Source organism: Rhamphochromis longiceps, linkage group LG20 (assembly GCF_057381845.1).
Source record: "Rhamphochromis longiceps isolate RC_006_pf linkage group LG20, R_longiceps_female_GT1.1, whole genome shotgun sequence".
Taxonomy (NCBI): domain Eukaryota; kingdom Metazoa; phylum Chordata; class Actinopteri; order Cichliformes; family Cichlidae; genus Rhamphochromis; species Rhamphochromis longiceps.
Window position 1 is genome coordinate 13,300,044 of NC_140576.1, and position 24,197 is coordinate 13,324,240.

General features: G+C 40.5%; 1 protein-coding gene across 2 annotated transcripts in view; it reads left to right on the forward strand.

The window, feature by feature from the left end:
• LOC146645063 (plexin-A1-like) overlaps positions 1-24,197 on the forward strand; it is a 316,025-nt gene that overhangs the window by 271,538 nt on the left and 20,290 nt on the right. The window contains exons 20-25 of one of the 2 annotated variants that reach the window (XM_085393236.1): positions 1,595-1,829; positions 11,117-11,265; positions 16,463-16,560; positions 16,917-17,075; positions 18,955-19,021; positions 23,808-23,954. In XM_085393236.1, coding sequence (XP_085249362.1) covers positions 1,595-1,829; positions 11,117-11,265; positions 16,463-16,560; positions 16,917-17,075; positions 18,955-19,021; positions 23,808-23,954 — 855 coding nt within the window. The remainder of the gene's footprint in view (positions 1-1,594; positions 1,830-11,116; positions 11,266-16,462; positions 16,561-16,916; positions 17,076-18,954; positions 19,022-23,807; positions 23,955-24,197) is intronic. The other variant, XM_085393237.1, reaches the window with a different exon arrangement.

The window sequence follows — 24,197 nt, forward strand, 5'->3', positions numbered from 1 at the left end:
ATTAGAACTTGGCCACAGAAAAATGAATCCCCATCGTGCAGGAAAGCAGTTATGAGAGCTGCAGGAATCAAAATGTTAAAGAGAATTGGAAACAAGACAATAAATGCTCCATTGAACCAAAAGGGGAATAAATGCACATATGCACTATTAATTGTCTGTGTATTCATTACTTTGACTAACTCCTGTCACACTGTGGAGCACATTGTTATTATCAAAAAAATTAATTCAGCATTTTTAAATATGTTTAAACTCCTCTCTCTCCCAGGTAACTAATCCCGACTCCTGCTTAAGTTAATTTAGCTCAGTCTCCTTTGCAAACCGATCGTGTCCACACAACTAATTGGGCCGCATAATCTTACACAAAGCCAGTCTAATTGTCTTTACTACTGCACATTTAATTTGTGGGTATTGACTATGCTGCTATTGATACAACAGCTTCTCTATTTTATTTTTTTTAATCACACTTTGATAATGTTAACATGAAAGTGCACTTACAAGAACTTCAAAGTGCATAATCGCACCTCATTTGAATCAGTTATCAACCCCCCTGGTGGATTGCTTGATTTGATGGATTCCAGTCCTGTGTGTGTATATGTATTTTTTTTTTTCCAATGAGACACACTGTGCTTATGTAAATGTAGTTAGTCATAAAAGAAAAAGAAATGTTTGACTTCCCATAATTACCATGGTTCCTTGGGGAGGGATTTAAATGCTGGTGATTACTTTGTTTGATTACTTATACTGTGTGTGCGCGTACGCATGCAGTATATAAGTGTGTGGGCCCTGGAAGTGTGTTACAGTTGTTTTATGAGTGGATGTGTGTGACTTTGACACTGTCTGCATCGACCTCTACCGCGCTGCTTTAAAAGTCTCGGTGTATATGTGCTCTAACCCCTATCAGCTTATTAAAGTTGATGGTGATAAACGAGGACATAAACAACAAAATATCTAACCCAAACATCGAGTCTGCGGATAACGCCGCATTAAAGCAAAGGAGCGAGCTAACTTGTGAGATCTTCATTATCAAAGCCCTCTGAATCTTCTCCCCTAAAGGCAAGAATCGAAAACCTTTCCTACACGAAATGTTCAGAGCAGCGATGGTGATGTAAGCCTCCACAGTAAAAGCCTGTCAGAGATCTGACTGTTTAGTCCGAGTACAGAACGGATCAAACTTTAATGATCGTTGTTGAAGAAATTGGGTCAAGCAGCTTCTCTTTCATCAGACCAGCAACTTTTGATCTCTTCAGACCACCTCGTCTATTCTCAAGCCATCTGCTGCTGCAGAAATGACCGCCGGTTGTTTTCTCTCTTTCTCGCTCTCTGCGCTGAGGTGCTACGTGCAAATCCCCAGACTGTGTAGGGGAAAGCAAGTAAGTAGGAATTTCTCAGCTCTTAACAACTGCCTTGGCTCTACCTTTGAGCAATGCGCTAAACACTCGCCTCCAACAGTGCAGCTATTTGGTGGCCGCCAGAAGAACACAGGTTTTACCGAGCAGCTCTCTTGTGAACAAGCATCAATGTGTGGGAGGGAGTTGGGGGCATGGTGATGATTTCTGTTTCTTTCTCTGACCACTTATCACTTGTGTGTGTTCAGATCCGTGCGGGTGGGTTTGAGTACTCTCCCGGGACGCTTCACATCTACTCTGACAGCCTGCTAACGCTTCCCGCCATCATCGGCATCGGAGGGGGTGGCGGCTTGCTGCTGCTGGTCATCATTGCCGTGCTGATAGCCTATAAGAGGAAGTCGAGGGACGCTGACCGCACCCTGAAACGTCTACAGCTTCAAATGGACAACCTGGAGTCCAGAGTGGCCCTGGAGTGTAAAGAAGGTAGGCTGTAGAAGCAGTGTGGATCCAGCTTTTACCCTTGCACTATTGGAAAGTAACAAGACCAAAAAAAAAAGAAAAAAGATGGGGATCTTTCAGCAGAAATAGGATAAAATATAAAATAATCCACTACAGTTAAAAAGGTTTTTAAACTCCAATTTGAATAGAAATCAAATTTTATTACGGTAACTCAATGTGTTTCATCATTTTCAGAATGATAAATGAGTAGTATGATATTTTAGTTATATACAGCTTGCATTTATCTAAAGTGTATCTAATGAAACCTGCCTACATGCTCTCTAAACTTCACAAACGAACATTTCCTACCTTGTTTGTTCAGTAGCTCGAAGCTGTAGTACACAGATGAGATGTTTAATGGGGGTTTAATTTTCTTGCGTGACTACCATGGCTCGCTGGTTTCTCCGTTGGTTGCCTGGAAACTATACAGTGATCATAAAACAGGCAAAGTATACTGGTTAATGTTTTATATGTTACTAGTACTACTATTTAAAGCTAATTTCCTGCTTGTGTATTAGCATGTACAGTGTTTCCCAAACTGCATTTGGGTGAACTGTCCAGTGGTATTAGCAGCTGTCACAAGTATATTTATTGGTTTATTTTAGCTACTTACTTGTTATTATCAATATGTGAGGAAGATGACATCTATGGTCAATCAATGCTCCCTGCTTTCTTAGCTCTTAACTTAGACTCTCTTGTGTCTCCCCTACTGGTTGGATTGCTGGTCAGATTGCTGTTGTGGAGGATTTTATTCACCTACTTACCCAGAGAAGAGTTCATTCCACGGTGTCACATACTCTAATTTCAGCACCTTGGTTGCAGCTAGCTATGCTAGTCCCTTTGTTGCTCTGGATCTAGAGCTGAATACTGAGCTGAAGCAGTATTCTTCCCATATCCTGGAGCAGATGGAGAACTCCAAACTCCCTTTGACTGAAGCGTAGAACAAGGACTATCGTGGGCAGTCTAAAAAGATATTATTGAAGTTAATCTTCAAGCTGTGAGACTCGCTGGAGGTGAAGCTGCAGTTTGATTATTTGTATTTGCAGAGAATTATTACTGCAGAAAATTATCACATTTGCACAATATCTCTAAAACTAGAAACAGTAGCGGTTTTTGATACAGGCGACACGGGCGGTTGCCCGGGGCGGCATCACGGACATCGGCAAAAAATAAATAAATTGCTCGTACTCATGCTGCCCCGACAAGTAGACAAGTAAACAAACAATAAATATAAGAAGAGTAAGAAAATAAATGTACACTTTAGGACCAGGGGTAAAGAGATCAATAACAATTTAAATTTATAATTTACAGTTTGATGATTTAAAGTCTCACACGCAACCTGTCGAAAGGGGAGGGGGGTCGGCTGCTTCCAAATAGAGCGCATTTCATTCATAAAACAGGCTAGGACCGCCACTGACTAGAAACATCCTGTCTCAGAGTAAAGCTATAAATGATAAGAATTATTGAAAATTCTTTATTTATCACTTCTAGGCTGGAATGTTGTAATTCATTATTATCAGGCTATCTTAAATACTCCCTGAAAAGCCTTCAGTTGAATCAAAATGCTGCAGCGAGAGTACAGATGGGGACTAGAAAGAGAGAGCATATTTCTCCCATGTTGGCTTCTCTTCATTGGCTCCCTGTTAAATCCAGAACTGAATTTACAATCCTGCTCCTCATATACAAGGTCTTGAATAATCAGGCCCCATCTTATCTTATTGACCTCGTATTACCATATCGCCCCAATAGAGCACTTTGCTCTCAGATCACTGGCTTACTTATGGGTCCTACAATATTTAAAAGTAGAATGGGAGGCAGAGCTTCAGCTTTGAGCCTGAATTTGAAGGAGAGAGACACCCTCTCTACTTTTAAGATTAGGCTTAAAACGTTTCTTTTTGATGAAGCTTGAATTAAATTATGTAAACCCCTAAACACTGTCACAAAAAGAAACTAAATCAATGGGAGGCGAGAGAGGAATGATTTAGATTTTTTGTCTCCATATTTCTTCCAAGTATATAATAACCCGTTCATCTGGTTAAAGTAGATGGTCGTCACAGACTAGATAAATTACACATTTGCCACTCAAAGCACTTTAGACTTTCTTAATCTTTTTGCACCTGCTCACTGCCTGAGTAAACTTGTTTCAAAGGTCAGCAACTGGCAATGACATCGATCACAGTGTGGGAGTCTGCTGAGCTGAGTGAGTATACAACAACGCTTCCTGAAAATGGCTTTGAAGTTTAATAATAGGAAATGTGCATGCTGAGCAGTGTTAAAGGATATTTCTGCCAGGGTCAAAGCAAGATTGTTATTTTATCTGTAGTCATTTATATTTGGTGGTATGACGGTGTTCTGGGAGAGATGAAATATGCCAATAGGAAGCACAGAAGGGCAACTGAAAATGATGATGCAATGTTCAGTATTTTACAGAACAATTAAGCAGAAGCAAATCGTGCTGTATGGATAGCACGAGGTGTTCGGCTCTACTGATACTCAAAGGTGAAACTGTAAACAGCACACAGATGCCTGTCAATTATAGGGAAACCACTGTAAAGCATCTCAGCAAGACGTTGTTCCACCACAAGCCTCACAGCACAGCTCCAGTGCTTCTCGGCATGGATTGGCATCTGGGCACTGGAGGAATGGACACCTGTTTTGATAATGATGGTGGTGGAGAGCACAGTCTAACGTGTCAGTCATCTGTCCGTACCTCCGAGTGAAAACACAACTCAACAGCAAGACTGTCAGAAAGACGGAGAGCACACACACGGCTGGAAAGTAGATAGTGTGAGAGGCCTATCTGAGGTCAAGCTAACAAGAGGATTATTTGCAGAGGAGTGAGAAAATATTGTGAGTGAGAAACCGACGCAAAGAAACTGGGTTAAAAGAGCGAGAGTCAGCAGCAGAGTGTGGATGACTGATGTGTGGACAATCCAGGTGTTTACACTCAATATAATAACACGGGCACACGCAGCCACGCTACAGAGTAATGATACGATTACACTGCGGTCATGACACAAAGTCGCAACACCTGCCAGGGAGCAGCTGTCAAACAAAACTACACGAGTGTTGTTTTTCAAAGTGCAACATTCTCAGGCCGATCGTTGCACGCGCAATCCTGACTGCGGTGACATTTCCAGGTATGTGTTTCTTCCTTGTCGCGTCGCCTCAGTTTAAGATGTTGTCATTTGTGTTTTTCACGAAACACGACTGGAGAAAGTTCCGCTATTTACAACAGTAGGCCGACAGGCGAGCGTTGAAGTCAACGGGAAGTCAACAGCGCTTGGTTTTCCTAGGAAGTGAAGCATGGCCTCGTTCCCACCCACCCTGAAAGCACCCCGCCCCGCCTGCTGCACTCCCAGCTGGCCTATAGAGGCAAGACAGCGCACATGGGCGGAGGAGCAGATGAAGTGGGCGGTCGGCTATCCCTGTGATTGCAAAAGGAAGTGTGTATGTGTGAGGCAGGGTTCTAACAGTCTTTAGGGGGGGACAGGACGTTTTGGATCAGTCATCTGTAAGAGGTGGATATCACACTGTACACAGCTATAGTGTACTGTATTAGCCATCATGCATACACACATTACAAACCCAACTGCTGACCGGGAAGCATCACTTCTATGGGTTAAAAGACCTGTTAAAGAGTCCCGTATAAAGTATATAGGCAAGAAAATGCAAATGAACTTTCAAACCAATTCATGGTAAGGCATTGTTTACATGCTCCTTTGAGCACACTCAATGCTGTGGCATTTTTACACTTCACTTCCCAGACTTTGTGTTGACTGGGATCTTTTGTGTGTGTTTCTGTGTGTGTGTGTTTACTTATCAGAAACACATGAGCATTTTCCCAGGAAAGACATAGACAGACAGTCCTAACTGAAAGCTTTATCAAAAAGGAACGTTTTAAGCCTAATGTTAAAAGTAGAGAGGGTGTTTGTCTCTTGAAGTCAAACTGGGAGTTGGTCCACAGAAGAGGGGCCTGAAAGCTGAAGGCTGAACCTCCCATTCTACTTTTAAATACGCTAGAAACCACAAGTAAGTCTGAGAGCAAAGTGCTCTGCTTGAGTGATACGACTGCTATGAGTGTTACTATAAGATAAAATGGGGCCTGATTATTTAAGACATCTTATATGAGGAGGGGGTTAAATTTATTCTAACAGGGACCATATGAAAAGAAGCTAAGATGGGAGAAATATGCTGTGTCTGTCTAGTCCCTGTCAGTAATCTTGCAACAGCATTTTGAGCATTTCTGAAGGGAGTTTTTAGGACAACCTGATAATAACGGATTACAATAATTACTGTAATTATAATTACAGAGTGTTTGTTTCTGAAATCCAAACTGGAAGCTGGTTCCACAGAAGAGGGGCCTGAAAGCTGAAGGCTCTGCCTCCCATTCTTCTTTTAAATACCCTAGGAACCACAAGTAAGCTACTAGTCGGACAGCGAAGTGCTCCATTACCATCAGTCCTTCTTTTTTAAGTTTTGCATAATGGAGTAGGCGTGTTTTGGCTCCAATGGATAGCTCTATTTGGACGACACTACAGCTGCCTTTCGTGTTGTAGATAGAGATCATAATATATTGAAATATTAGTGTGATGTTGGTAAACAAAAATATTCTCTCCATTTTTCTCATCACATTATATCAAGTGAAACATCCTGAATACTCTCTTTGGCATAAAGCCCTCATTTATTGTCAGCTGCAGTAAACATTGTCTTCTTGCAGAAAAAAATACACTTTTAGATGCAACAGAGCAGAAAATTGGAACTGAGCTACATTTTTTATATAGATATAAAATATCAGATTATTTGAACACCATACCCTGCAGTCACAAAATCTCACAACACATTTAATAATAATAATAATTATAATAAAACAGCACAAATCAAAAAGCTATATTTTAGGTTGTCAGAATTTTACCTGTGGTTAAGTTAGTTCAGTCGGGACCACTAAAGTCAAAAGGAGATTAATATTTCTGCCTGCATTAATTTAGATTTGGCAGCATGGCTCTGTTTACGGACCTTCTCAACCTTCCAAATGTGCATATGTGGAAAACATAAACCAGAGAGAGCAGCAGGTAGACTCAGCACAGAGGACAGGAGGCATCAAAAACAAGATGTACTCACTGGCCAGGTCAGATACCCCTTTTTCCTTTTCTCAGAATAGCTTCAATTCTTTATTCAGCAAGATGCTAGATCATTCTGCAGAGATTTTGGTCCATACTGACATGAAAGCATCATGCATTTATGTAGCCGATTTATTGGCTACACATCCATAATGCAAATTTCCACATAATCCCAAAGATGCTCTGTTAAATTGAGGTCTGCTGGAGTGTGCAAACCATTTGGGTACACTGAACTTATTACCATGTTCAAGAAATCATCTTGAGATAATTTGGGCTTTGAAAAAAAATGTGTTATCCTCTTGGAAGCAATCATCAAACAATGGGTACACTGTGCTCATAAGGAGATGGACATGGTCAGCAGCAGCAGAAACCATCCCCAGCACCTTTACACCACTAATACCATCCTGAACCAATGATACCAGATCATCATGGATCCATGGGTCAACAAGCTGTCTTGACCGTGAATGCACTCCCAAATGCAAGTTGCTGCCATGTGATTAGCTGATTATATCTTTGCTTTAATGAGCAGTTCAGCAAGTGTACCTAATCAAGTGGACAGTGAGTGTATATGACATTAGGTCAGAGAGGATGAAGTGGGGCGCTGGGGTGGATGTTGCAGATGGGCTGCATCTGTGGTCATTGCTCAAGAATCTTAAAAAGCGCTCTAGATGAGATTTGCTGATTTGATTTCTGGAAGTCATCAGCTGATGGCAGGTTGCCATTTAGGTTTGATGATCTGGTGGGATTACAGCTGAGCTTGACTTTGTGGCCTCTCTGAACAAATGCTGCACTTTAATTTTCATCAGTGAAAACCAACAAAAAAAGTTTCTAAATTATCCTCGATACTGATTTACAAAAAAATTCCAATCCAACAATCAGAGTCGGGATATTTCTATTAGCAACACTGACATTTTGTCTCTTGTGCTACTTGTGCTTGTCGTATAACACACATTTTAGCGTGTAAAGGATGAGCATTTCACAAGAAATAAACACACTGCACAGTACAGGCTGATGGGTCCGTCATAGTTCAAGAGCCGTTCATGGCCATGGCTGCAGCCGAGGAAAGGTTATGGCCCTGCTTTGAACTGCGCTCGAGGTTTTGTTATGTCTTGTTTTATATCAGCTGATCAGGAGGATATTTTTTGAAAGCGTATTTTTGCTAGGGCTGCCTGCTAAGATGCTTTTAAACAGATTTACCCTTTGGCCGGTAAATAAGAGCCTGATTAATAGATAGAAGAGAGAAGAAGTGGAGTGGAAAATGAAGTGAGGACTTGAAAGAAAACCTACATCTAATTTGTGTCTCCTTGACTATTTTTCAAGCCATTTTCCTTCCCTGTCTTCTTGTCATTCTCTCCTTTGCCTTTATCTTTCATGCTGTGTCTCCCGTGCTGCCTTTTTTTGTCTTTTACCCTTATTCCCAATTACTTATACCCTCAATCCAATGTCTGCTTTCCATTCTCAGTTCTTTACTGCCTGATCTTTCTTCGTCTTTCCCTTTCTTTCCTTCATCTTCTCTGCTTCCTCTCTTCTCTATTTCTCTTGTGGACCAAACAGTCCAATAACAGCTGGGGGAAATTATGCATGAAAACTCATCCGTTGCTCTCTTAATAATTATCCACTCATGCAATTAATTGACTTTCCTTTCCAGGAACTTTGTTTTCTGTCTCCTGTTTCTGCTTTTCTCTCTCCCCAAGCAGGATTTCCATTTGAGATTCATTGTTTTTGGGCCTTTTTTCTGGATAAGTAAAGGCTGACATTGTCAGGACCACGACTCCAAGAAATGGATTTGGTTAACTAGGTTTTTAGCCCTGTCTGCAAGTTAAATATATAGTTTAGTGTTATCTTCAGATCTATGTATACCTGAATGCACTTAGTTACACATAGAATCATGCCGTTATTTTATGCTTTCTCACCCACACATAATAACGTGCCCTTTATTGAATATAACTAAATTGCTGATTGTGTCTGTGTCTTATCATGACTTAGTGTCTGTATATTCTTGTGATTCTGCACTTTGGTCCTCATTTACTTCCTTTGCAAGCATCGTTTTTTTTTTAATCATTGCTGACCTTTAATTCTCAATCCAGATGTCTAGCTCTTTTTCTAAGGTTGAGACGTTTTACCTGAAATCTCTGCAGTGGTTGTGCTTTCTGAAATGCTTTCCCTTCTTTGCCTCTGACAGGCACCTCATCTGACCCATATATAGATATCTATAGTACAGAATCATCTGTGTGACTATCCTTACACTCAGTGTTTTTTGATCACTGTTATGACTCTATCAGTTAGACTGTTACAAGTGTATAGTTAGTCAGATTTTTTACCCTAGAACACTAATGGGAGTTTTGTAACACTATCCTTACACGTGGGTGAAAATCACCTGATATTAGTGTTCTTGATTAAAAGATAAAAGGACTTTCATCCATTGGCTAGGGCCAATATTTCACTTGCTACCAAACTACAGGTTAAGTTTAGTAGAAGATCCTGCTATAGGTTAAAATATACACTTTTACAACAGTTTTCATGAATATAACTCACAAACATCAATTTTATGATTGTTCACTTTTACAATAGTCTTACTAATGGCTAGTCTTGGTGGCATTACTGTTGAACAGCTCTAGCTCCTAAGCTGTTTCAAGCCAGAACCAATTAGCCACTGAAAAGTACATTTTAAGCTAATGGCTAAGAAACTGAATTTCCGTTAGCAGCATAAATTCCGACTATGAATTTTACACTGTTCATTCAAAACATGTATTTGTGCTGTCTGAAATCCTTGGGCCTGTCTCAATATACGTACTTGTGTGTACTTGGTACAGCTAAATATCCCAGAATGCATTTCGTTCAAAACCCAAACGCGGCAATGGCAGAGGAGCGCGGCTAAAACCTTTTAAATATTACTCTTTCTCTGTCACAAAATAAACTTTTAAGTTATTTTCAAGCGAGAATGTAGCTGTGTAAGCTTCAAATATCTGCTCGATTTATCAAGATATCATATATTTCCAAACGTCTGTTACCCACCAGCTCCATAGCTAGGGAGGTCGAGGATCACTAGAGCCAGCGAGAGTAGCGGACTCCCGGTACATCGTTTCGAACACACACACACACACACACACACACACACACACACACACACACACACACACACACACACACACATGCCCGCAGTCTTTCACTACTCAGGTTAAACATGATATATAAGTCTCTTAGATAACTTCGAAATGTTAATTTTTGGTTTATTTCAGTGTTTTATTTGTTCCTGAGTAAATGGGTTTGGCTGAGTTGTAATTCAATTCAGAAGGAAACATTTTCACCGGGAACAAAAACAGCATGTTAATACGTGGAGATTCTGAAGGCTGCTTCAAAATGATCAGATTATATTTTAAATATTTGTTCAGTTCTCCTCCAAACCCCAGCAGCTGTCCGTTGTAACTTTTGAGTGTCTACTAAAGTAAAAATAAAAGCGTTCTAATTTCTCACCTGCTTATTTTTATTAAGGTATACATGTACACTACTTTTATTAATAGGGTAAATCGGTTTGGCGGAGATTAAAGTTAAGCTTCATAACATATTAATCACACTTAAATTAAGAAGGGACGGCAGTAAAAACTCCGGACCTGTGACATCGTCAAGTACGCTGGTGTTCCAATTGTACAAATTGCGAGTCCATACTCGCGTTCTCAGCAAGTCCGGACTCGCCGAGAATGCGAGTAAGGACTCGCGTACTTGAGAAATGAGAAAGGGCCCTTGTCTCCTTACAGTGAAATCTAATTTACATTCTCCCACTGGATATTTAAATAAACCTGTAGCAACATAGGTAAAAAGGTTATGCTATGTCCTTCAATCGAGGAAGCTAGCTTATTGATTGATAAAAAGTCAACCTTTTCACTTCCACAATGTTTGCTTTTACATTGCAAAATTATATTTACAAAAGCTTGGGTTTATTTCACTCATTGTGGTAGTTACCATGAAATGAAGTGATCTTATTGTAAATTTCACCAGCTAAAGTGTTAGTATGAGTGATCAATTAAGACTAGCTACAGAGACAGATCATTTGTTGTTCTGCTAACTGGGCAACTTAACACATGATGAAACATCAAGGCAGTGCTACTGTTCGGTCATACAGATAATAACCAATTATCTCTTCTCCATCGATAGCTTTCGCTGAGCTACAGACAGACATCCATGAACTAACCCAGGAGCTGGATGGAGCTGGGATTCCCTTCCTAGACTATCGGACCTATGCAATGAGAGTTCTTTTCCCTGGGATTGAGGACCATCCTGTGCTCAAGGAGATGGAGGTACGGGTCAGTACACCACCGACCAAACTTGAGACTGAAACAAACTAACAATGTATAATCAGCTACAGTAGAGGCTTTACTAACAAACTAACACCAAACATGGATACATACAGCTGCTGCTTTACTTAAAGTAGTTCACCTAGTTTGACAAAAGTTTGCCATAGAAGTATTCTGAAAGTTCTGTTTATCGGTATTAAAACTGTCCCACTAGCTTTACTGCTGGAAACTTATGTAGCATTATCCCATGACACGTTTCATCAAAGGAAGGACTCTTAAAAAGCCTGAGATGTGACAAGAACTCCAGATGCTGAACACCTTAAAGCAATGACATAACCTATATTTTACCTACTTCGTCTTAATGTATTCAGCTTGTCTCAATGAATGTGAATGAATTTTCAAGAGCCATAGTATCATCATTAGTCGGATCTCAAGGGACAGAAACTCACCTTATTCTTTTGATGTAGATAAAAAGAGTTATACAGTAAGTATTGCTTTGAATTGACTGAAAAAGAATGTTATGTAAGAGATGTTAAAAAAGATGCAGGAAAGGCAAAGGGGAACAAAGCAAAAAGAAAATTAGATTCACAGTTCCTAGGATTGTTGTTGGCATTATAAATCACTGTAAAGTTATTAAATGAACCAGTATATGCAAACTCCTTGCCAGCACAGCCAAATTTAAATAGTGAACCTGATTTATAAAGACGTCTTACCGCTGAGACCAAGGGAAGGAGAATTAATAGTATGTCAACATAAACTACTCCCCTCCAAAACTAAAAACCAGAGAGCCAAGTTTGCAATCAGCAGTATCATTAAGATGTAGAATCTGGTGCTGCTCCATTGGCTTTGATTGGAGCGCTGACTTTTTGGAGTCGAAGAGTAATTTGTTTGACCTTTTACAGCTTAATTTAATCGCTCTAATCCAGAACGTTGATTCATATTGTTAGAAATAAAATCCCCCTGGGTGGTGTCATAGCTGCCATTGGTATCTCTTTTTTTATTCCTTTCTGTGATTCACCCCGAGTTATTTTTGAAAGGCAACAATTTTGGCTATGAGCACAGACTATCAATCTGTATTTACAAACTACAGATAATGTTAAATCTGAACGAACAGAGTCCTTAGAGCATCTAGAACAGCAGGAATGTAGTAGTGGGAAATGTACTTTCTTTCTTTTGTTTCCTTCTTTGCTTTCCCTTTGTGTTTCTTTAACAAGACAGTTTAACAAATCTAAATTAGTTCCAAGTCAGAAATTTAATTAGGTTGAAAATCATTTTCTTTTGTCCCAGTGTTATTTGTATTGAAAGAGCAGCCTAACATAGATGTTGATTAAATATATATATATATATATATATATATATATATGTATGTATGTATGTGTGTGTGTGTGTGTGTGTGTCTGTATATATATGATTTGAATATATGAAATTTGGTTCAATTTAGGCTTAACAGAGCATTTTATTAAGACACAGCAATGTGTTTCATTATGCCCATGATGGAATTAACAGCCGCTAACTGTTATAATCTCTGGCAGTGAGGTTAGATGAGAGATTTATCTTCATCAGAGCTTAATAAATCCAGGTATTTTGAAGGAAGCAAACCAGATCCAAAATGGAATCAGTTATTGGAACCGAGCCGCTATACAGATTGCAATTTCTGAAAACCCACTTTGCTACTATAAGGGCTAATATTCCAGTGTTTCTATTTTTCACTCATGGACTCTCCAGATCTGGAAGTGAGGCCATGCCAAAACCTGCATTCTTTCTTGTGATTTTCTTTCTCACATTTCTAAATTATAGTGAACATATTGATTGACAAGTTCCTGCCATAGGAGTGTGTAGAGTCCTTTGTTTTCTATATGAGAGCCACTCCTCCCATCGCAATACACCTTGATGACAAAAGTGCTCAGCTTGAGGCTTCTCGCCAACATTTCACCGTAGACCACAGTATAAAAGATGGACAGTGACATCATCTGCTGTTTTCTGAAGTTCCGTTAGGAAGCTTCAAGATGAGCATTTCTGCCGTTGAAGATAGGCAGGTCTGACTGTGAATCGACTTGCTGATTAACTAATGACTTTTCAGTCACAAGTCATTAGACCATGGATAATCCTCCATTTTTATATATTTTTTAATTTTAACATGTCCCAAAAGTTAGTCCATAAACTCATCAGGAAAGCATTTACCAACATTGTAATCTCTTAATCTGAAGGTTGCCGGTTCGAGCCCCAGCTCCGACGGTCTCGGTTGTTGTGTCCTTGGGCAAGACACTTCACCCGTTGCCTACCGGTGGTGGTCAGAGGGCCCGGTGGCGCCAGTGTCTGGCAGCCTCACCTCTGTCAGTGCGCCCCAGTGCGGCTGTGGCTACAATGTAGCTTGCCATCACCAGTGTGTGAATGGGTGGATGACTGAATGTGTAAAGCGCTTTGGGGTCCTTAAGGACTAGTAAAGCGCTATATAAATACAGGCCATTTACCATTTACCATTAAGGCAGAGGGTTGTGATCCCATGGACCTCTATAGCAGTGTTTCTCAACCTTTTGGAGCCACGGCACATATTTCACATTAGAAAAATCACAAGGCACACCACCAAACAAAAATGTCACAAAGACCATATTGATCATTTCCCCCCGCGCACCAGGTGTAGTGGAATTGGCTCAGGTTGTCTCCATTATACTTTTTTTGCTTTCTTCTGACCATTCGCATGCTAGGGCCTTCATCTGGGTCAAAATTAACACTTTTGACAGTGTTATATGTTTAAAAGTAACCTAGTCAGTTTTGAAGATTAACAATGGCTAACACTGAGCAGTGCTGGTTTTCTAACACTGGAATATTTCTAACATTTTGAGTTATTTTCCAGTGTTAGAAAATTAGCACTGCTCAGTGTTAGCCATTGTTAATCTTCAAAACTGACTAGGTTACTTTTAAACATATAACACTGTCAAAAGTGTTAATTTAACACTCAACAGTGTTGTATTTAACACTCAGAGGTGTGGACCTATATAGACACATTTTGCTGTGAGGATACAATAGCTTCCAGGATCTCAATAGAATATGGAAAATTTTATATTTGTATAAAATTAAGAACTTAACTTTCCCCTGCCGACAGTCTCTCTGAAAGCAGCTGTCCTAATGTGATTTGTATGTGTACGTATGCTCATCACAGTTAGATTTACTCTACATTGTTTTAGGATTACATCACAAACAGAACATGTTTAAACTCCGTTTTCCATAATCCAAAATCCCAAAAGTGTGAGTACACCTTTAACTTTGGGTGTCAGGCAGGCACAGAGGTAAAAGGTGCTTACGTATTTTATTGTTATGTCTAGACTTCCTTCCGTAACAGTCTGTATTGTCCCCAGGGGTTGCCGCTGTAATCCAATGACTTGGGTAAACCAATGCTCCTAGCTTTATTGCACTGCGTGACTGCTCTCACCCTAAGCTTGACAGCCACGTGACACACCTACACACACACATCCAAGCATACACACACAGTCTTGCAGATTTGTGAATCTACAAACCTTAAATCTATCTTGGAAAAATTGGTGAAGACCCTGCCTGCGCAGTATGTACATGCAACTCCATCTGTCTAATCTCATTCTATCTCGCTCACACTCCCTCTTTTTTCCAACACGCACACACATGCGCACACATTGCACTCACCATCCACCCTGGAGGCCGAGAATCTCATTTAGCACTTTACAGAGAGGCCCAGACACTTTATTATTGCATGTCGGAGGAGAGAAAGAATAGATGTTACAGTGGTACAAAAGGATGACGACAGAAAGTAGGAGAGAGAGGGGGAGTGGTAGATGTGATGTGTGTGTGTGTGTGTGTGTGCAAGGATGACACACAAAACCAAGGAGAGAGGGAGAAATTAAAACAAGAGAGAGAGTGAGAGAGAGAGAGAGAGAGAGAGAGAGAGAGAGAGAGAGAGAGAGAGAGACACCAATGATGTGAAACAGTCAAAAATAAGTGCGAGAGAGAGAATTAAAGCGATGAGGAAGATGGAGCGAGTGAGCGTCAGAAAGGCATCTTCAGGGGGTTTCGCGTGTTGTTGATAAGTAGTGACAGGTGCCAGCCAGTGGAACAAGCAGGGTGCACCTCTGTACCCAACCCTGACACACACACACACACATACGCAATGCTGCTATGCCCTAATGCTTCATCCTTCCTTCTACTCCTCTCCATCTTTTCCCTCCCGCTCTGTTTGACAGAGGACTCCCTCTCATGCTCGGCTGGTTCAGGCCGGTCTGATTAGACTTTCGACATTCTAAGAAAGTTCCTTAAACTGATAAAAAGCCAGAGTTCCCCATGTGACAGCGGGTTATTAAAAGATTCAGTTAAGGGCGTTTAAGTAGTATAACACATTCACCCCACTAGCAGGTGTGATTATACCAAACAAGTAGAGTTTAACCGCTAACATCGCAGACAGAGATAACGTGTGAGATGGCTAAAGCTCAGGACCGTAAATTCAAATTCTCGTCTTATCCATATTCAACTGGAGGATGCTTTGAGCCACGCGCACACACCCCAGACCCCGATGTCAAGAAGACAATCGTGTCAAAATTGTCCGCTGAAATCATCTGAAGTGGAGCACGCCGCACGGCAGCACAGCAGGAGAGGAGAGTAGCCAATCAGTCTTACCTCGCTGTTTAACAAGCCAGTCTGAGCTCATCATATGTCTGCTTGCAGACGTGTTCGGAATCTCTCTTTGCCCAGAGTGAGTCATAGATTCATTACTTGTACTGTGCGTATCGCAATCTTTTGTGATATTGTTTAAGGAATCCAAAGCTTGAGGAGTCCTATTATGCTTATTGGTGATTGTATGTTTTCCTTTTTGGACTACTAGAGCAGCTTTCAGTGTTTCACAATTCAAAAATAGCCCCTGAGTACATTCACTGTCTGAAACAAGCTGTTTCAGCACCCCTTCCCTTTTAAGCCAGCTGCTTTGTGATCAACACAAGACTTAAATAGTAGGTTCGGGGAGCTTCTGTGCTCACAGCCAGCGCTATGTTCCTGGGACCATATAAGGAATATTCACTGATATCATACAGACCTACTAATTTTAAAAAGTCTTGGAATCAGAGCAGCCTGAAGCCTGAGCCTTTGCCTCACCGCTATTACTTTCACATACCTCTGACCTCATTATTTGAAGTGACCTCTCATGAAGCAGCCCTTTAACCCTGTCTACAACACCCAACATCTCCAGGTCCCTGCCAATGTTGAGAAGGCGCTCACCCTGTTCGGCCAGCTGCTGACAAAGAAGCACTTCCTGCTGACGTTCATACGAACCCTGGAGGCCCAGAGGTTTGTCATTATTTACTCGTATATTTCATAAGTGTTCTTCATTTTTAGTAATATGGTGGGAACGTGTGCTTTTACAAACATGAATGCATCAAGAAAAAAAGAAAAGAAAAGCAAAGGTATGTTTATGAAAGCAGTAACACATTTTAGGAGCTCTACAGTTACTGTAAGGCACTTAGCCAAATGTTTTATGACTAAACAGAGTTTAATTAAGATAAAATGTGCATTAATATTTAAATGAATTGCTATGAGGTTAACGGCGCGTACGTATTTCCAGGAACAATTCAGATGGGGCCAAACAAAAACAAGGTCAATCACTTGTAAAGGATCCTTTTTTAAAACATTGAATGTATTTGTAGGTCATTTTCGATGCGGGATCGAGGCAATGTGGCGTCTCTGATCATGACGGCCCTGCAGGGGGAGATGGAGTATGCCACCGGGGTCCTGAAACAGCTGTTATCCGACCTGATAGACAGAAACCTGGAGAGCAAAAACCATCCCAAACTGCTGCTAAGGAGGTGAGGAAGTAAAGCCAGCATAAACATATTATTTAAAAAGGGATATCTCTTTAATGTTTCTGTTTTCTTTTGTCTAATTTTACTTTTTCATTTCAAGTATTAGTTTATATCAAACTTTGACTGCAAATGGACCGGATCTATATTTCTGCTCACTTTGCTCATTAAAATCATCATCATCTTCCAGAAAAGCAATATTAGCATAACGGACAGTTATGCTAATATTAAGTGTTCAGTTTTGACAGTCCACCTTCTGAAAGCTGGAAATCAGCAGAATATCACAGGTTAACGTCTTAACCTGCAGGAAATCGTAGTTTTTAACCAGTCATGGTTAGCTAGCTTTATACACTCACACACCACTTTATTAATGCTGACATGTAATTCTCACAAATATCTGATCACATGGATCAGCTCAGAGCGCTTAGGCATGTAGACATGGGCGAGACGACCTGCAGAAGTTCAAAGTGAGCATCAGAATGTGGAGGAAAGGTGATTGTGAGTTTGAGAAACTGCTGATTTGCTGGGACTTTCCAACACAAGCATCTCTCGGGTTTGCAGAGAACAGTCCAAAAGCAAGAAAATATTCAGTGAGCGGCAGTTCTCTGGGTGTACCAGATGTATGTGCAAGTTCTTTATCAAAATGGTGATATTTTTCATTCTGAAATAGAACTACTGCGATCCACGAATGTTCATGGGCTGTTTTACAAAAACGCATGATTCATTTTTGATTAAGATGCTAAATGACAGATATTTACTTGCATTCTTAAACAGAAAATCAGTTTCAGTGGTTAAACTTTATGCTTGATTCTCAGAGAAGTTTCAGTGTGTCGGCTCAAATTTGGGTACAAAGATGTGAATTGAGTAGTTTTCAATTTTAAACGGGTTTTTCGCAAATTTCTCAAATATTTGTGTTTTCTTGTTTCCGTGACAGATGCTCTAATCAATTTGATAAGCACTCTATTGTCTACAGGGATATACTTTTATTTTGTTAAAACGGTTTTAGGAAAGACTTATCACAAAAATCCTCATGTCCATGTCAGTTTTTTCGGATAATTCTTTGGAAATCAAGAGCAGCTCCTTCACTCCAACCAGACTTAAATACTGTTTTTGTAATGAGTACCATATGATGTCATTCTTTCTGCAGAGAGTTCAAATGTACAGCAAATACAAAAATGCTGCCAAAGCACAAAAACACAAGGGAAACAGAAAAAATGCCACAAAAGAAACAAATGGAAGTTTTTCGGAAGACAATAATGTGACGGACCAGCTGCGGAAGTGAAAAGCTAACAGAAAGCATCTTAAAGGCTTATAGGATCTACGATACTGTATCAATATTATATAATGCGAACAACCTTTTTATCGCCGTCACGACGAGATGAATCCTCCTCCTCTTTGAAGTGTGTCTCTCTGCGATCCTTTTGCTTTCTGTCACTTCTGCAGCTGTTCCGTCACATTTTTGTGTCCCCAAAACACTTCTGTCGTGTTTTATAAAATGTTTTTTTCATTGTGTTTTATTTAACTTCCGTTGTGTTTCACATGCTTTTGCAGCGTGTTTCTGTTTGCTGCTGTTTTCTTAAGTTGCAGTACAGATTTGAAAAATTTCCATGTGATTTTGTCACAATGTAATAATGTAACACGTCAACTTTAATGGACTCTGGTGAAATGAACTTGATTGACATTCATTTACACTGAGTATATTTTTCTTTAACGATTACTTATTTGAATAAATAAACCTTTAATAAAAGAATTGCTTCATGTTTATGAGGGCTGAGAATCTTTTCTTTTATCAGAGATATCAGAGCTCTGTTGGTCTGTTGTTGTTTCCTTTAAACGTCTCTTTTCAAGCATCATGTTTCTGCCTTCTTTTCTCTGTTTGCATCAGAACCGAGTCTGTCGCTGAGAAGATGCTGACCAACTGGTTCACATTCCTCTTGTATAAGTTCCTAAAGGTAAGGAACGATCACTCGCATTAATAGTCTTAATTTAACGCTCCCGACTTGTATTAATTCTTTATTCCATTTACCTCAGTGTGTTTTTATTTAAAAGCTTTTCTTGTTTGGCCTTCATGTTTTCTTCCCTCAGCAGTGCAGAACACATAAGAGTAAATCATCAAAGCCTCTAAGCAGCACCCTTTTCTTCTCTGTTTTTAATGACTTTTTTTTCTTTAGGTAAGCCCACAGATCTTCTCCCCTCACGTAATTTTACTCGTGTAGCTGACACATCCTCTCCACTGATCTTTTCTGTTGTTCTTTTAGCTCACATCTTCTCTTCCTCTGATTTCCCTTTCATCTGCCTCATTTCTTGTTGTCATTGCTCCGCTGTCAGTCTCCTTTCTGCCTTGAGGTCGTTCGCCTCACCAGGGGGCGGGACGTCGGTCGCGTTGTCCTCGCGCGTCGCCCTTTCCCTTTATCTTCTCCCGTCCGTCATCCCCTACTCTCGCTATTGCACAGCCGAGTGAGGCGATTTTCTTTTTTTCTTTAATGCTTCTCTCGTCCTTCTCATTGGGTTTCCCCTTCTCCTTTCCACACTTTAATTACATACGGAAAGACTTGGAGCTGTCCTCATATGCCAGTATAATCCTAATCATATTAAGAGTGCAATGTGATAATTATTGGAGTCACAGCAGAAAAGAAAGTTGAGTAATTTTGGGAAAGAGAGGGTGGACTGTGTAGAAGACTGTGTTAAATTGCGCATTAATCTCATTGTGATTAATCAATAACTGGAATATTACAGGAATAAGTCCTTAAATTCTACCAAAACAAACAACCGTAATTACCTAAACTGCTTTCATTGTCATCATTATTAATATTATTTTTATTTCTATAAAATCTCTAAATCTGGAAACTAATAAATACACAGCATTCAGTGCAATGTAGGAATGTGAGCCTCTTCCTCTCCCTGTACAGCCAGAGCCGTCATCATACCCCTAAAATGTAAATGTCAGGATACAATTAGGCAGCCCTAATGAAGGCAGCGTGCGGAGTAAAGGCAAATTTCATAGACAAGCATGCAGCGGCCGAGCAACGGAGGCAGAAAGCCGAAGCGTAATGCTGTAATGTATGCTCGCTCTGTCTCGTTAGCAGCTGCCCACCTAATTGGCCCAGATGCTAACGAGCTTCTTAAAGCGTGCAGCAATGGAATGACGGAGAGAAGAGGGGAGGGAGAGGTCAGAGATGGGCATCGGAGGTGGCGGAGAGAGGGGAGATGAATGGAGGTTGCGGGTGACAATTAGGAGTTAGGAAAATAGAGAGGTGAAGAGAAAGGAGCAAGGAGTTAAAGAGAAAGGCAGGGCAAAGATGTGAAAAGAGGGCAGAGAAAGGGGAAAGCAATGAAAAATAAGGATGACAGGAAGCAGGAGCAATTTTTTGAAGTGCAAGTGAATAAAATGAGGAGAAAATTGTAAAAGAAAGTTTAAAAAAAAAAGCTGAGAAAATTGGGAGTAAAGAATACAGATGTTGCTGACTGATAATTTAGTTTCCTAATTTGCCCAAGTTAGACGCAAAAAATCTGACCTATCTTATCAGTCAGAAAACAGTTTAATTTTAGAACAAGCTAATGAACTAAGTTAAGCAATAACCATTATGTGTGTATTTAAGACCGGTTTGATGCTATGAATCACATCCTTCTATAAAAAGTCTTCCAAATATCGCCAAAACGTGGAACCACGCATAAAATCCCACACACTCCATGTCACATCAGTTTGCAAAGCATGGCTAACGTTAGCGACACTAGCACAAGCAGAACATGATGGCCCTTTGCTCACACTGAGTGGTTATATTCTAGCTTGCTTTGTCACAGCCTTCATGCTGAGGTGGATTTTTTTAGATTGAAGTACTGCAGAACCACGCTGGTTTGCACGATTGTCGTCTGTCGTACTTGTTGAAACCTTTTTGTAACACTGAGAGAATGATGCGGGCTTCTGACTTTAAAGGTACAGTGTGGTAAATATGACCACTAGGTGTCAGTAGTTCACAGACAACTGAATTTCAAGTACCTCCCAGTTCAAGTACACAATCAGTTAGTCGACTGTTTATGTCAGATGTTATTACGTGTCCTCGTTTCTGGAGGAGGCTGTAAAACTTTGTAATAGGACTCTGATACGAATTCTGTCTGATGACAGCGATGCTGATCCGAGTTGTTGAGGATATTCTGAACTTTTCTGTTGATAAGCGCTGCTGTTTTTGCTGCTGTTAGTGGCTGTTAGTGGGATAGATCTAGCATTGGTGGACTTTGACACTCAATCAACATAAGCAACTGTTGTTGTTTTAGCTGGCTAGTTGGCAACTGTTTGGAGAAGGGAGGGTCACATGTTTAATCTGCTGACAGTAAATAATTGTGACAGTACTGGGAATAACTAAGGATGTTTATTCGTATTTCCATGTATTAATGCTCTGACTTCAGTTTAAGAAGCTTGATGTGTGGCATTTTATCCAGATGCAGGTCCCGTTGTCTCTTTCGCTTCTTTGGTGAAAGGGACGCCTCTCAGATGATAAAACATAGGTACGATCCTTCATTTCTTGAGTTTGAAGGTGCAGACGCTGATTAAAACACCTACAGGTTCTCTTCGCCTCCACCTTTGGTGTACTACATATGTGGCCACAAAAAACACAATTAGGTGGAACGGCGATGGCCATTTTAGCCACTGTATTGAAGACAAACCTCCTATTCCTTTTAATTTTTACACTGGACTTTGCAATGTAATGTGTGAATATATATGAGGGAAATAGATGAAAAAGTAAAGAAGGAAGATGGTGTAAGAATAAAGAACTGAGGATTTTTATTATGGTGGAAAAGAAGGAAAAAAGGACGCAAGGGAGGAATGCACGCGCTAGAAAGAAAAAGCGAGTTGTTAAGTGTGCTTGAAGGTGAGACGGATAAATTAGTACTTTCCCCTGCTCTCAGCTGGACCTCATGCATCTCTAGCAGACGCACACGCGCACACAGTCTGAAGTGTCTCCCTGAGCACTGCGCGGTCGATCATTAAACTCTCGTCAGGATGAGTATTGGCTGTGATGTGTCCTTTCTCTCTCCTCTAAACTGCCGCTACTTCATTCGAAAGTGTTTTTCCTTGGGCCCAAGTGATGACTAATGACACTATTGATTGGCAAGTGTCTTTGATGGAGCGGAGAGTGGGCAACATATTTATAACATCTATGTCTGGTCGCATAAGCTCGGCTCCGAGAGAAGGCTGAAAAGATTTACGTAACGCTGCTTTCAGCCTCCCTCTGGAACAAAAAAAAGGAAAGATGTTTACATAACACCACTGTGTCCTTCACATCTTGAGACGTCATTCCGGGTAGGTCTGAAATTTCATCTCGTTCGTTTACAGATCATTGACAGTGTTAGAAATTGCCAGGATTTGTTAAAGAAAGCCAGAAATTCAATCACTAGTAACTAATTTAACTAAAGTTATTTTTTTTTGATGATGATGATGATGATGTGTGTTTTGCATAATTGAGGAAACTCTAAAAGTTGCTTTTTTGATTTCACGCTGTAAACATTTTGAGGCATTCTTTATTCAGAGGTAGAAAATACGGGAAGAACCGTATGACAACAAAGGAGGGAGAAAAGCAGCTGCCGCACCTAATTTATCGCCTCTGACTGCTCACCACGGCACAGAAAATTGCATCTGAATTTGAACGTCTGGGGAAACCAAATGTAAAATCCTTGGTGCCGTTTTATCGGACGCACACGGACAGATAGGCTATAAAGGGGGGAGTGAGAGGGAAACGTGACTGTGAAGAATTCTTTTTCATGCAGTTTTCCAGCCATGTCAGTCGCCGGTCAGCACGGTCCGTGATGCATTAACTTGGATGTTACTCTGCACACAGTTACAGAAATATTCCATCTCCAGTTTGAGCAAATGAATCCTGTTTTTTTTTTTTTTTTTAAGTTTTCACCGTCAAGCTCTTTAATTATTCATGTATTTTGTCACCCTCTTCTTGAAAGATGAATGGATAAGTCACGATTCCAAAAGTGTTCATTAGCTACACCTTTTCAACTGCTCATTAACACAAATATTTAATCAGCTAGTCACACAGTAGACTAAACTGCTGAAGTTCAAAGAGAGCATCAGAAGGAGGAAGAAAAGTGAGTTTGACGTAGTTGTTGGTGCCACACAACCATCTCAGGTCCAGAATGATCCACCTGATCAGTCCACTCAACCCAAACGTCTGGGATTTGGTGGAATAGAAGATTTCCCACCATGGATGTATTCTGTGTGATGCTGTCATGTCAGCATGGGCCAAAATCTCTGAGGAATGTTGAATGTATGCCACAAAGGATTGAGGCTGTTCTGTAGGCCAAAAAACCCCAACAACCCACTACTGGGAATGTGTATCTAATGAAGTGGCCACTGAGCGTAAATTCTACCCAGTTTTTGTTGTTTTTAATTGCTCTCCAGACACTTGCAAAAACACACACTTACCTCATTTACTCATTTATGTGAGCGCCTTACTACACACAGCATTTTGCATCGCTGTTATTAATTTACACATTTAAGTATTCCCAGTGTCTTCAGAGTAGCAAACGTTCTTAGGAACCAGATTTAAATTGAATCACTGTGTTTATTAAGTTCTGTTAGGGGTTTTGTTTATTTTCATTTTAAATTTTGGGGGGATTTTTGAATTATTGGGCGGTTTTCCCTCTTTAGGACTGTTTCTGACATAAAAGAGAAAAATCGCGCTGTGTTTGATCTCCAGATAACTCGTCTGTTTCTGCCTCGTCTCTCGCCAGGAGTGTGCCGGGGAGCCTCTTTTCATGCTTTACTGTGCCATCAAGCAGCAGATGGAGAAGGGACCCATCGACGCCATCACAGGAGAAGCCCGCTACTCCCTTAGTGAGGACAAGCTCATCAGACAACAGATTGACTACAAAACACTGGTCAGTAAACTCGCTGTGTCTCGAGGCCCGTTTCATCTGCTCGGGACCGAATCATTCGATTTGTTAAGTTTTAGTCACATGAGAGTCTAAACAGTCAGCTGCTGAAATGCGGGTTGTTAAAGCGTGCGGTGCATTTGGAGGGAGTTGGCCGTGGACCGTCCCATTTGCTGCCCAGTGTTAACAAAACAGGTCTAGCTTGGAAACATGCAGGCAAACCTACTCATCAGCGGGGTCTGCTACAGT